General features: G+C 45.2%; 3 protein-coding genes across 4 annotated transcripts; 1 reads left to right on the forward strand and 2 right to left on the reverse strand.

Annotated features, from left to right (window-relative positions):
* Positions 1–323: 323 nt before the first annotated feature.
* On the forward strand, positions 324–8,144 carry LOC127305721 (uncharacterized). 2 transcript variants are annotated; one of them, XM_071822932.1, is made up of 5 exons: positions 324–881; positions 1,065–1,218; positions 7,278–7,331; positions 7,578–7,668; positions 7,818–8,144. In XM_071822932.1, exons 1-2 carry the CDS (start codon positions 390–392, stop codon positions 1,104–1,106), a joined length of 534 nt encoding a protein of 177 aa, XP_071679033.1. In that variant the 5' UTR covers positions 324–389; the 3' UTR covers positions 1,107–1,218; positions 7,278–7,331; positions 7,578–7,668; positions 7,818–8,144. The 2 variants fall into 2 exon arrangements, with proteins under 2 accessions (XP_071679033.1, XP_071679034.1); XM_071822933.1 differs by lacking the exon at positions 7,578–7,668.
* Positions 1,460–6,625, reverse strand: LOC139832660 (uncharacterized). Its single transcript, XM_071822472.1, has 4 exons — positions 6,565–6,625; positions 6,033–6,473; positions 5,863–5,949; positions 1,460–5,778 (listed from the first exon to the last, which is right to left on the reverse strand). Exons 1-4 carry the CDS (start codon positions 6,623–6,625, stop codon positions 1,460–1,462), a joined length of 4,908 nt encoding a protein of 1,635 aa, XP_071678573.1.
* Positions 8,145–8,425: 281 nt separating the features above from the next.
* LOC127305722 (putative lipid-transfer protein DIR1) lies at positions 8,426–8,977 on the reverse strand. The gene has a single exon (XM_051336246.2). It carries the CDS (start codon positions 8,912–8,914, stop codon positions 8,597–8,599), a length of 318 nt encoding a protein of 105 aa, XP_051192206.1. The 5' UTR covers positions 8,915–8,977; the 3' UTR covers positions 8,426–8,596.
* Positions 8,978–14,301: the final 5,324 nt, after the last annotated feature.

Genomic DNA, 14,301 nt, shown 5'->3' on the forward strand with positions numbered 1-14,301 from the left:
CGACCTGGTTGGTCGTCGACTCGTGTGGAGTACAGCCTCAGTGCTGGCGTGTGGTGTTGTGTTGTAACGGTTTTTCAGCCAGTTTTCCTCGTAGATGGGCCAACTCTTTTCTCCTATATTAAAAGCAAAACTTTTGCCTCATTTCAATTTTTTTTTTATTTTTTCACGAAACATGAATGTCGAGATGTACGTGCTACATTTTTTGTTGGAAATTTCTAAATCAGGAGCATATTTTGTATAGTGTAAAAACGGCTTGTCCTACACGACTGATATTATAAATAAAGTCCTAGCACTTATTCGGTCAACAACACTGAACTGGCCAAAACACGGCAGGCCTTCGTCTTCCCCTAAATCACGCACTTTCCCATTTCCTTTCCTTTTTTGCTCAGATGTGCGGCCGCTCTCACTCGTGGCAGATCAAGGAGCTGAAGGCGAAGCTCGGGGACGACGTCGGCGCCGCGGCGAGCTTCTCGACGGCGAAGGAGCACCAGGCGGCGTCCGGCGTCGAGCCCGCGGCCGCGGCGGCGCAGGGCTCGTCCGAGAGCGACTCCAGCGAGGTGCTGCGGTGCCCGTCCTCGATCTTGGCTTGGTGCTCTTCCATATCCCCTCCCTCCATAGACCACTCCGGCGAATCCTCCGACAACTCACTGCGGACCTCGATGTCACCGTGCCGTGCGCTCCGATGGCCGCCTCCGGTCTATCCCGCTGCCATATCCACGAGGCAGAGCAGCTGCGCTCCTCTCCCGGCTCCGGCCACCAGCGCCGGCCCTGCAGCGCTGCCGTCCTCTTCACTGCGGCCATATGTTTGTCTGATTCGTTGTGCCAGGCGGGGAAGGAGCAGGTTTTGGAAGGGGAAAAGCATGCGGCTGGTCTGGGATACTGTGAGTCAAGCATTTTGCTCCTTCAATTGTTGTAGTGTTTTTTTATATAGCTTGATTTACGAACTTTGGTACTGTACAACTTGAATTGTATGATGCTCTTGTAGTTAAAATTGCATCGGCACAATTTAATCTCCAGAAATATTATCCATATGATTGAGCAAAACTCTTTTTTTGTTTGCCCAGGACACTCTAATGGACAGGTTTTCAACTAACCGTTGCATCTGAAGTTTTGAATTCTGACACAACTTAGGCAGTCTTGAACAACACTTGCTTACTCTTCTGGTACCAAGAACATGGTTTTGATTTTGGAGTGGAACACTTGGTTAATGAAAACAAGGTATGTTTTATATCTGCTAATTTTCCCTGTTTTGACTTATCATATTTCTTTTTAGATGAATAATTTTCTGAGACATTTTTAACATAAGAATTATCAGTAAGAACAAAAATGTTGCGGGATAAGGAGCTGTGGCATGACAACAAAAATGTTACAGTATTTAGCAACACTTCAAAATGCCCACATATCAAATACTTTTACAGCCATCATAACTTCAAATCTGCTCGAATCTGGTCCAGCGAGTTCAAGTGCTAAGAACTTCCTTGTAGACTATATTCAGCGTGGTCGTTACTAAGGACTCGGTTCTTTTTCTTTTCTTTGAATTATTGGTCTTGTCCTTTCCATTGTCCTTGATGGCAAGGATCTTGATGTTACTTTTAGCGGTTGCTCTGGACAACGCGACATACAGCTGGCCATGAGAGAATACCGACTCTGGTAGGTACACGCCCACAGTCGGGATAGTCTGTCCTTGCGCCTTGTTGATTGTCATGGCAAAACTGAGCCTGATCGGGAACTGCTTCCTCTTGAATCTAAACGGGAACATGTCGTCATCGGATGGGCATAGAGGTATCCGAGGAAGAAACACCCTCTCCCCTGCGTGTTGTCCCACGACGATCTCTGCGTCGATGGCGTTACTCTGGAACCCACGGACCACAAGCCTCGTGCCGTTACATAGCCCGTTAGCTGGGTCGATATTCCTCAACAATATAACTGGGCAATTTATCTTTAGTTTAAGCGTGTGCGGGGGAAGTCCATTAGGAGTTAGGTCATTCAGGAACTCTTGAGGATAGTAGCTGTGTGGATCGTCCTCGGCGCTATCGAAGCTATAATAGATCATCTCCTCGCCCTGAAAACGCTCAATCATGTGCATGTTTATTCCATCGACACTGTCGTTCCTTGTAGAGAGGATCGCTCGAGAAGTCATGTAATGAGGATTTTCCATGTTGCGGTCTAGGGCAGGAAACACGTGGTCGATCAGCTTCTTTATATCTACTGTGTCATTGCCTGTAGACGACACACATATATCTTCGGGAAGCCGGATGTTTCCGTCATCGTCGGTTTCCTCGGTGCCGTTACCCACCCTCAGGAGGTAATCCGCGAACCATCGGTCGTTTTGCGCCCTCATGTTCTTGACGAGGTTTAGCTGGCGCATGCCCTTCCAGAGTTTTGAGCTCCGCAGACTTGCGTCTATTATCTGACCTCGTGACCCTTTCCTCACTACAGGAAGCACCTGCCTGAAGTCCCCACCGAACACGATAGTCTTTCCCCCAAAAGGTCGGTCTGGGCATTCCATGATGTCTCGCATGCTTATGTCTAACGCCTCAATTGCCTGCCGTTTTGTCATGGTTGCCTCGTCCCATAGAATGAGCGAAGCCATTCTCAAGAGCTTGGCTGTCCCACTCTGCTTAGTGAAGCTGCATGATTTTCCTTCTTCAAGGTTTAGTGGTATCTTGAACCTCGAGTGGGCTGTCCTGCCTCCTGGCATGATTGAAGCGGCGACTCCTGACGTTGCTGTGGCCAACGCGATCTTTCTCTCGCCTCGAACCCTAGCGAGCAGTGCCCTGTAAAGGTAGGTCTTTCCTGTGCCTCCTGGACCATCCACGAAGAATACGCCCCCATTTCCTCCATCAACCGCCGCTAGTATTTCGTCGTAGGCAAGCCTCTGCTCGTGGTTTAGTGATGTCGCTAGAGAAGCGTCTTCCTTGTCTACTTGGATATTGGTTTCCTCGATGACCTCCCTAGCCTCTCCATCTGTGTTGTCATAGGTCTCGTTGATGTCTGGTAGAGGGAACGATTTTATGTCTTTGCCCATGGACTGCAGCATGCCCCTGATATCAAGCAACACCTTCTGCTCCACTGTTTTTGGGCATGTATGTTTGCGCCGGTAGTCGTCAGACATCGCCTCAAGGTGCCTATCCCAAAGGCCGCGCACATCTCCAGGCTCGCAAAATACCAATATTGTTGCGAAGAGCCTCCTAAGTGAGGCTGGCATGGCAAACTGCTCTGACTCGGTAAGACACTCATCGAGCGTGTTGTCAGCCTCGATGAGACCCCTCCTCTCGGCGGCTTCACGAAAGCTATCACATATCACACCATTCACTGTTTTGAGATCTTCAAAGGACCTTGAGCCTGGTACGTGATTTAGAAGCACCCTTAGGAAGTATCTCTCCCCCTCGGCAGGATGGGCTGATACGATTCGACCTACTTGTTGGCCCTTGTCCCTTTTCTTCCAGTACTTTGTTGTTTGCCATGTGAAACTTCTCGGAAAATCTTTGTAAAGAATATCCCGAGCCCACGCGTGCTTCTCGTTAGCCACGAAATACTCCGTTAGCATGGATGGGTTCTCTCGGGCGGCGACGTTGTTTAGGTTGTCTCCCGCTTTGAATGTGATCATTTGCATATTTTCGAGATGAAGCGGCAACGGTAGGACCGACGGGTGGTTCTCACATAGCTTGAAGCCGAATATCCTCCACATGGCCTCTGGTGGAGTAACCCACCTTGCATCAACGAATCTCTTAATCTCGTCTATGTTACCATCAGCATCGGGCTTCTCGATATTGAATGAAGTTTGATCGTGGCCCTTATATACGTACTTATATAGGTACTTGACGGTCTTTATGCTGGAGCACACCTCCACGTTGATGTGGCAGTCAAACATCCGCAAGAGGTATGGGTTGTAAGGCACAACCCATCTATTGTCTAGCATGTGGCCTCGGACCTTCGCACAATGGCCGTCCTTCCGTCTCCGATAAATGGGGTATGAGTCTTTCCCTTGTACGGTGGTCTCGTTGAATGCCCGCGGGTACCTACACTTGCACGACCCATCTTGCATGCACATGTTGTTTGGCTTGAGGACACCACATGGGCCGTGCATCATATGCTTCACGACTATGGCGTATAGCTCCGGGTACTTATTCTTGTCCGGGAGCTCGGCGGATATGACGCGGTCGTACTGCTCTGGCACAATGAGCTTATATTTTGAATCCATGATCAACAGAAAATGGGCGTGTGGGAGGCCCCTCTTCTGGAACTCGACCACATAGACGTAGGCCTTCACAACGCCTAGGATATGCTTCTTGGTCAGCATCTCTTTCATCGTCTCCAGCTTGGACCTAAACACTCGGACCACAATGTCTGGTCGGTCCTGCGGGGTTTGTCCTGGAAGCAGTGCATCCTGTATCTCCTGCCAATTTGGGTTACATGTCATCGTTAGGAAGATGTCATGCTTGCCGTACGTTTGCACCAACGCCATGGCGTCCATATGTCTGCGCTTCATGTCTCGGAAGCACCCTTGGAACTTCCACGGGAGAACAATCCTAGTCCCAATAGCGCTTGCACGAGTCTCTCCAGCCGTGATGCTATCCACAATGCCTTTATATAGATCGGCACGTATCTCTGGCTGGTGCTCCCTGAACCAACTCAACCTACAACCCTCAATCTTTATGTACATGTCGACCGCAAACTGTTGGAAGAGACGCCCTCCATGTAGTATGGGGTTGAATATAGCCGGACGCGTCTGTAGTCGGTAACAGTAGTAGTCCCTTACGGAGACGCATATATTGGCACCTCCATCTGTGTGAATGACAATTAAAAGAAGGTTAGGTGAAGTAAAAAAAGGATAGACAAAAAATGCAGAACTATCTTGAACAACCGAACCTTCGTCCCCGCGGTTCTCTCTTGATAGTTGCGCAACGTGCCAAGGCGTATCACGTTTAGGGAGATTTGGATGCCAACCGAGCTCCCCCTTGGGGAAGAAGAGGGGGTACGAGAGTGGGTCATAGCATCCTTGGGTGGCCTGTATACTATGCCTCTCATTGTTATTTCCGTATAGGGTAATGCTGCGCTTGAACCTATTTGCCAGGTCGCTTCCCTCGACCCAGATCGCAGCCACCTCGGACGACACCGGTAAATTGTATCTCCGTTGGTCTAGCTTCTTGTCGGTATTTAGTTCTATACGGTAGTCCTGGAGGTTTTCCTTGTGGGCGCCCAAACTCCTGAACTTCTCAGAGTAGGGGTTTCCTTTTAGTATGTCCACTACCTTCTGCACGACCTCTTGGTCCAGGTCTTTGGTGGCTTCCTTGCGATGTACCAGACTTGGATCATCGTCGTAGAAGTAGAGCTGTAGATGTTCCGGGCGAGAGTTCGGCCCGAATGAATGCATGTTGTGGTACATCTTGCCTTGAGCTCGGAATGTGTACACCCCGGACCTCATGTTTGTGCAGTCATTGTCTAGGCTGACGCCAAGAGTTGTGAATGAGAAGTGGCCGTTGAAGAATCGTATGCTCTCCCGAAAATGTCGAGAGTCTGCATCTGCGCTAGACCATAACCTCATTAGCTCCGGGATAGGCTCTGGTTCAGCCAGCTTTATAGTTCCGTTTCGACAACAGAAACCATCGGTCTCACGCTCAAACTTCTTGGCATGGCAGTGTTCGCAGTTCGGTTCTTGCTTTAGAATGTGTGTTCTGTTTGGGAGGTTCGAGTACACAAAGTCAAAAGGATCGATAGATTCCACGCCGGATGAGTGTGTCGGTGTATCAATGTCCATGTCATCAGCGTCGTAACCTACATATGCATAGAATTTCATATCAGTATGTTCATCTTAAACCGTATAACAGAGAGGGTTGATAGAAAGGTTGGCATAAATACCTTCACGGGTATAGCACTGCTCGTCCATGAGGTCAACAGAGATGGCATCCTCGTCCATGATACTGCTAAGGAAGCTCTCCATGTCTCCTACAACATTATGGATTCGGTAACTATGACGCTTTAATGTGCCAAGATGTAAATAATAAATGTAGTAAAGATGAGTATGTTACCCTCGGTCCCAATGGTATACGCCGGCATGCTTGTTGAAGGGGAAGCGGGAGCTGAATTATTTTCCTCTCTGGCGGGTAATTTGTATGTGCTTGCATGCATGTTTATTGTAGGCAAAGTTGCTGCAGTTGGGCACGGCATAGCGATTGATTCAGCGCATGGGGTGTTCCTTCTAGCTTCAGCAGTTGCTCTGCGCTGAGCTAGCAATGCTACCCTCTCCTCTTCAGTTTTGTTTTGCCTAGATATGCGCCGTCTTGCATTCAACTCCTGCTGTTCTTCTTTGGATTTATTTTGCCTGCTAGCCCTTTTCTGTATGTTCCTCTCATCGACCGACTTGTTTTGCTCGAGTGCTCTTCTACGTGCATTAATCTCCTTCCTTTTATCATCTGTCAAACTATTTCGCCGAGCTCTATCATTATCACGCCTTGCTTGATTTATAAACTCTGAAATATTTTTAATTGGTTGATGGTTAGTTGTTCATACTGTATATTGTTTTTGCAAATTTACGGGTATTGTAAAAAAATAGAGAATTACCTTTAATCATGACTTCTGGCTGCTTTGGAGTTTGTATGTCACCGTTGCTCCTTTTCATCATGGTTATTATGAGATCGATAGCTTCGGCATGTTCATCATCACTGGTGAATGGTTTTGCTGCGGCATCTTTGTCTTTGCTGGGTGGACACAATGGGTAGTATATGCCTTTCCATGAAATTTTGTTAGTTTTATAAATAGACACATGTTTTTTGAATGTATATGTATTGTATGAAATTTAAAATATTACCGTTAATCATAACTTGTGGTTGTTGTAAGGGTGTGTCTTGTTGGGATGATACTGATATAGTTTTCCTCTGTTTTGCCGAGAACTCTTCGCTTCGACGATGTAGCAATGTTTGTCGTTCTCCCGGCGTCACATGATTTCTTTGTCTCACATGTAAGGTAGATGTACCACCTTCCTGCTGTGTTGCGATATATGCCGGGTTGACCATCGCAATTGATTCTTTGCTTGTCATGTTGCGCTTGCTGGCCTCTTTAATTTTTTTGCTTTGCCGATAGACTTCACGGCGTTTTTTCAGTTTTTCCTGCTTTTCTTCATCTGTCATACGTGCATGCCGCTCTCTATCTTTTTTCCGTCTTTGTTCCTTTGCATCCATGATTTTAGATTGCAGCCAAAATGGCTTGCCTGCATGAGATTTGTATAGTAAGTATTTTGTGAAGCTAATTAGAGCATGTACTATCTCTTGTTGCAGTAAATCTATGGCAGTTGCTATCCAGGATCATAGAACTTGACAGGGTAAACCTAAGTAAGCACACTCCTAAACTTTTCTTGGCATTCTGTAATGCTTGTCATGGTTTAAGATCTTATCAGTACACTATTGGAATTTTCATCTCAGTTCATATTCAACCTATGTCATATTCGAATTTCATCTCAGTTCATATTCAACATATACCGAAACTTGAAAAGTAGTACATCTCATCTAATTGCTATTTGGTGCACAGTGAAGAGGGCATAACCCCCCGACTATTTAATACCAAAGAATTCTTTGCAGGATTTTATTGGTTTTCTACATATTACATTGGCAAAGTCTGATATTCAAATGACAGATGTCTCGATTGAGCAAAGTAGTTTGCTCCTTGATGGTATGAATTTTTCTGGTTTATTTCATCATCAAATTAGTCCTACAGGCTACAGGGATCAGGGGCACCAATGATATGTACTGAACATATGTGACAGTAGATTTCATATATATGGTTTGAACATATGTGACAGTATTGTTACCTTTTGACAGCTGGCAAATTGGTAGCAAGCGTGGAGGATGGGTGATTTGACAGTTGTACTTCCGGCGAACAGCAATTTCGAGGACGGAGGGTGAAATCGATTTTGAGCACACGGGGGGGGGGGGAATCGTGTCGAGTAGTCAGAACTTGTGGTGGTGCTTATGTGTGGCTTATTCTGTATGTTTATATAGGAGAACCTGAAGAACGATGTGCTCCTGGTCGAACTTGGTCAGCTGTGTTCGATCAGGAGACGGTAAGTTTTTTATATGGTGGACACGGTCAGCTATGTATTATGGGCCTTCATATTTAACCTGAAGAAAGATGTGCTCCTGGTCGAACTTGTTCAGTTGTGTTCGATCAGCAGACGGTAAGATTTTTTTATGGAGAACACGGTCAGCTATGTATTATGGGCCTTCAAATTTAGTTTTTGGCCCACATACCCTGATCGATTCCACCTTGCTAACAGCACAAGAGGTAGCGCTCGCGAGATCGGATCGTGACTCGTGAGACATTTGGTTTGCTGGTTGCCGGTCCGGTTTTTCTTTGTTTTTCCTGCTGGGGGCGCTCGCGGGATTGTATAGGCACGGTTTTTTTTGACGTACCAAAAGGTTTTATTACGTACGGACACCACCTATTCCCGTTTAATAGTAAAGATAAGCACACGTCCAAATCACACAACACCGGTAAGATCGGGCAGCACAACGCCTTTCAAGTGCTCCTCCACTTATTTATAGCTTTATAATAGACCGATTGACACCCAGACGCCTATAGACAGTAGTACGTCGGATTATCACGAACAGTTGCTGGGCATGGCGAGGCCGCACTTGCCGGGAAGCGCCATGGCGCGGGCGGCGTCGATGTGGTACATCCTCAGCCATACGCCGGCAACTCCTTTGTAACGGCAGATGCACGACAGGTTGGCCTTCCCAAGCGCGGCACAACACTCAGACGATGGTCCGTCTGTGGGGTTATTCACCGCCGCCGCTGGCTGGCAAAGCTTGAACTCGTCGTTGGACAAGCCGCAGATGCCATGAGCACCCTCTATTGCGGCGAGGGAGACCACTAAGGCAAGCAGGAGTGCTGCAGCCAATGACTGTGGCTTTGCCATGGATGCTGGTTTCTATTCTGATTTCTGGTAGATTGTTTGGCTATTTTGATCTTAGGTCTTGCTTTGGGGATGTGTGCGATGATTGTCTGATGTAGGGATCTATTTATAGGAGCAGGCCTGGTGTGTATTCTGCATCAAGCAAGCTAGTAGTACTATCTCGTCGTATCATGGAAATATCTGCACCTGAACTCAGTCGCTGAGCATGCATGCAGTGCTGAGTGATAAGTGATAACGACTGCCACAATTGACACAGTAAGGGATATAACCAGAAAACTCTATTTAGTTAGGTGTGAACTTCTCCATAATGAAATATCAGGAGTACGCCGCAAAGAGCTATTCTTAGATATGATCGCACTCAAGGTTATTTCACATTGAAAAGAAAGATGGCTCATGATAACATTTTGAATATTGGATTGTGTTTAGATGACCAAATCGATTAAGACAACCACCGTAATCTCGTTGTTTGTACCTAGCTAACGAATTATATGTATTATTTCATTAGCTATGGTATGCCAAAATAAGAATTAGAAAGAAGGCATTAGGCACCTAGTGCCCCTTCAAAAATTAACAAAAAGAACCTTAGTTTTTTTTGTAAAGGAAAAAGAACCTTAGTTTGGAGGACAATATGGTCTGGTCCTGGTTAGTTAGTTAATTATAGAGAACGACGTTCGCTAGCCTGAAGCGTTAAGAAGTATGTTGAATGCACCCACCATGGTTTCAGATGCTAATTTCATCAGAGACCATATAGAGATCAGGTTGGTCTTACCAATTCTTCGGTACTTTTGCCTACAATTTTCAGTAGTGTTAGGTGGGACAGTCAGAAAGGAAATGATGACAGATTGCTTGCGGTGGCTGTGGATGCTGAGGTCAGACAAGTCTTGCTCATCATGATAACATTTTACAGTATGCAAATTCGGCTGGATATCGATCGGCACTTGACATTATAAGAAAATCGTTTATGTTTATGGAAATTGGGGCAATCGGGCAATTCGCTGTCGACTAGCACTCGCTCCAATGACCCAATAAGCCGGATCACCTCGCCAATGCATACGTATTGTAGACTTGGATTTCGGGAGAGAGCGACGATGGAGATTCCGGGAGCGAGATTAGGCACACGACGTACCCAGCTTCGGGTCCCCTCGGTGGAGGATCCCTACGTGCTGCTAGCAATCCAGTATATGGTCATATGTATGTTTACATGGTGCCACCATAGGCGGAGCTATGTTGTCTATCTGTTAGCCTCCCCTCTATCGGGTGTCCTGGCTGGCTTTATATATGCAATCAACCTAGGGTTTTACAAGAGTCCTAGTCGACTACTTCTTCCGGTTGCCTTCTTGGGCCTTCTCCATATTGGACCGAGCCAAACCAGGTATAGTAATAATGGATACCCGAAGGGTATACCCATGTCACTAGCCCCCGAGTGTTTAGGGAAGTCGAAAACTTGCGTAGAGACTCCAAGCATAACCATCTCCGAAGTCGAAGAAATACAAGGCGAGGTCCATGCCGTAGATCATGTGTAGCGTAGATGATGTCGACGATTCTCGAAATTATTTTTCTATCGGGTGCGCGGCAGCGCTCCCGATGGGAGTAGCCCCCGAGTCTATGGGTAAGAACTTGCACTTGGGCATAGACTCAAGTTGTACTACTCGATGAAGAACTTGACAATATTTCTGGACGCCGTCCCTTTTTCATCGACTCCTGTTTGAAGACATAATGAAATCTATGCGCTCCCGATGGGAGTAGGCTCCACTCGAATCGCAGAATCGAGTTGAGTCTACAAACCTTTATATATTTACCTGCAAGACAAAAACACGAAAACTCGGGTCGAATAAAATTATTTTGCTATCTTGTCTTATTTTGCTATACATTTTTCTTCATGAAGCCGAAGCTTTGGGTAGACAACTTTGCTATATTTATTTGAGTCGCAGAATAAGATGAAATCGGATGAAATCTCCAGACTTCATTTATTTGTTTTTCATATATTTCGAGTGCACGAAAATACTATATTTTTCTCGACTTCTATATTGCACAGGGATATTGGTAAATAGGGCTGGTTCATCCGAAAGCTCGGGTACCAGTTAATGCACTTGTGGCAATCCGTATAAACCTACTTCAAACTCGCGTCCCCGGACACGAATTTGGGATACTGGCGTAATTCAACATGTGCCGCTTAAGGTCTTACCAGATGCTGAATTCCAGTCATGTTTTATCGGGTATCTAACGCGTCCGTTAGGATTTTTCTTCGTATCTGTTGATACGGAAAAAGTAGCAAAGCGCCGTCAGAGGCGGTGCCACGCCGCGCAGGACGGATCCTGGGGACTTACCTTCGCAAAGTATTGCGGCATTCAGGGATTAATTCGCGACTGAGGCGTTCTGAGAATATATTGTCGAGTGCCTTTTGTTCGGCTAATGGAATGCTCTATTTCTTCGGGTTGAACCGTTTTTCCGTGTTTCTATCTTTTGTCGAATAGGATCTTGAAGCTCCTTCTGTATTGTCTTGCTATATTGATTTCATTTCTTCGGGTGCGCGACCAGCGCTCCCGATGGGAGTAGCCCCCGAGGCTACAACTGAGTGTTTGCACTTGGGTGTAGGCTCAACTTTCTTTATCAACTTTCTTGAAGTATGCTTTTCATCGAATATGCAACTGGAATAAATTACGAGTATATGGAGTCGAAGATTTTTCCCTTCTCTCTTTTTTTTGTTTGTCGGGTTCCTCCTTGAAGATATTTTCTTCGAGTTCCTCCTAGAGTAAAATTTCTTCGGGTCCTCCTTGAGGGAAATTCTTCGTCGGGTTCCTCCTTTAAGATTTTTTTGTAGACACGGTTCTTCTTTAGTCAATCTGAGATGTATAGTGAAGAACTATGGCGCAGCCCCCGAGTGTCGGGTGCGGCGAAAGTAAATGATATCAACTTTATGCAAATCAAAGGAACACTTAGCTTATTGGGCACGACGGAGTCGGCGCGATGAAGTCTTCGAGTGCGGAGAAGAAGTCGAGCCAAAGTAGAAACCACCAAATAGCGAAAATAAATGCCGCCAAATTGTTTGATGAAGAAATAGCCGAACCCCCGAGCGCTGCTGGGGTGATGTCATGATTGTTGCTTAGACGCCGTGTCACACTTGTTACTCGCAGCAAAGTCGTTGTCGAGCCCCCGAGTATTATCCGTGTCGCCGAAAGAAGGCCATTAAGGATGAAATACTGAAGATGAAGTCCGAGATGAAGTACTTGAGATGAATCCATATTAAAGATTACACCATCAAATATGAATCATTAACTGAAGATGAATCTGCCGATATCATAGAGGATGAATCCATTGACCCGAAGAATCCAGTAATAACCATAAAAGATGAATCCGTTGATATCATAGAGGATGAATCCATTGAGCCGAAGAAAATAATTCCAGTAATAACCATAGAAGATGAATCCATTGACCCGGAAACGCATCGGGTAATATTGTATAAGTGAACCAATAATAACACAAAGAAAACCAATCCAGTAATCCGGAGAAAATAAATCCACTGAGCCAAAGAATATAAATCCACTAAGTCAAAGAAAATAATTCCACTAAGCTGAAGAAAATAAATCCACTGAGCCGGGGAAAATATATCTAGAGCCGAAGAAAATAAATCCACTGACCCGAAGAAAATAAATCCACTAAGCCGGGGAAAACATATCCAGAGCCTAAAAAATTAAATCCACTAGTGTAACGATGTAATGGCGCAGCCCCGAATATCGGGTGCATTTGCTGTAATATTGTAATAGCACAGCCCCGAGTATTCGGGTGTGAAACTAAATAATAATTAACTCTTGAAAAAGAAACGCTTAGCTTTTTTATTGGGTGCGGTGAAGCCAACGTAAGAGTAGTTCATCCAATGGGTGGAGGCGACGAAGTGGACGCAGCCGATGAAGTGGAGTCGTGCTGGTAGTCTTTGTGTCGAATGACAAATTCATAACGGCAGATCCACGATGGAAAGTGCGCCAGCGCTAGCAAATTCGCGACATGCAAATTCTGATTGCGGTATTCCCATAGATGCAACGATCAACCAATCACATATCTCAAATTCAGGCGATTTAGCTCTTTTTGATCGTATCTCTCGCATGAGCACATGCACTTAAAGAACTAGGTGATGCCCCGCGCGTTGCTGCGGATGCACGTATAAGCATTTAGCCATTGATGCCGTGAAACTTTATTGTTTTAGGAAATCAAATGATAAGCTAAATGGTAGGCATTTTGTTAAGATCTAAAATGAGATTAGAATATATAAAATTGATGGCAACCCATCCATATTATACAATAATGACTTGTACTGCCAAGAAAATAAATGTTGAGTACCGTACCAATGAGTATCCTATATAGATCAAAGTAATAAAACGACTTAAGTTGGGTATTGTAGAAGCTTACATTTGATTGACCATTAGGTCAAAATCCTGCAAATTTAAAACGTTCCGCACACATTAGTTAAAAAGAAGGAATTTGGCATATCAATATTGTAGCAGCTGATTAGCAGAATGATAAGTTATATAAATAAATAAAATCTACCGCGAAAGATAGATGTGATGTCACTATTAGTGACATGATGAATGTGAGAACTAAATGAAGAGTCAAATGTATTAGTTGGCATGAACTTAAGATGACTTGCCTCTGCACATACCAATACTCACAAAGGCAAGGCCTATTACGAAACAAACTTGAATCAACTGCAAGGAACATCATTGAAGTCCGCTGAAAAAATCTTGCAGAGGGTCTCTAACTCAGAAAATTAAGCATGTACTCCAGAATCCAAAATACTCATAAAGGCAAGGCTTATTACGAAGCAAAGTCTTTAGTAGGTCGCAAGAGTGGTCGTAGCGCTCAACCATTCCATCCATAATCACTCTCGGAAAAAAAAACGACCAGTTGAAACTATATTTGCATATTGCGTAATAAAATATTTGGATGAAATCCTGAAACATTGCTGGAAGAAATCATCCCAAGTCAGCAAAATATTTGAAAAAGGAAAACACCCTAAATTGTAGTATTGAACTGAGAGATCGATCAGACCAGGACATACGGAGTATCTCACGGACGCAATAGACATATCCATCAACGCCACATTTGAATAATTTATGTCCAGAGATTTTGATGCTAAGTTTGGCCCGCTGACCTTCGCTCCATGTATGTGCCAAGCCCATGGCTACCTGCAAGCAATTACTCAATTTCGGCCACCCCAGAGGACGTTGGGAATTTGATGCCTCACGCAAATGACATGTCGGCTGTGGCAAGAGAATGATATGAAGCGGATAAATAGTGGAGGTCCGGAGGAGAGAGCTGGGAGGAGAGGAAGGGACGTGATTAACGTAGTAACTGAGGAGAGACCTCCAGCAGTTGAGAAGCTGAGCCGACAACAA

This window comes from Lolium perenne, chromosome 6, assembly GCF_019359855.2.
Source record: "Lolium perenne isolate Kyuss_39 chromosome 6, Kyuss_2.0, whole genome shotgun sequence".
Classification (NCBI taxonomy): Eukaryota; Viridiplantae; Streptophyta; class Magnoliopsida; order Poales; family Poaceae; genus Lolium; species Lolium perenne.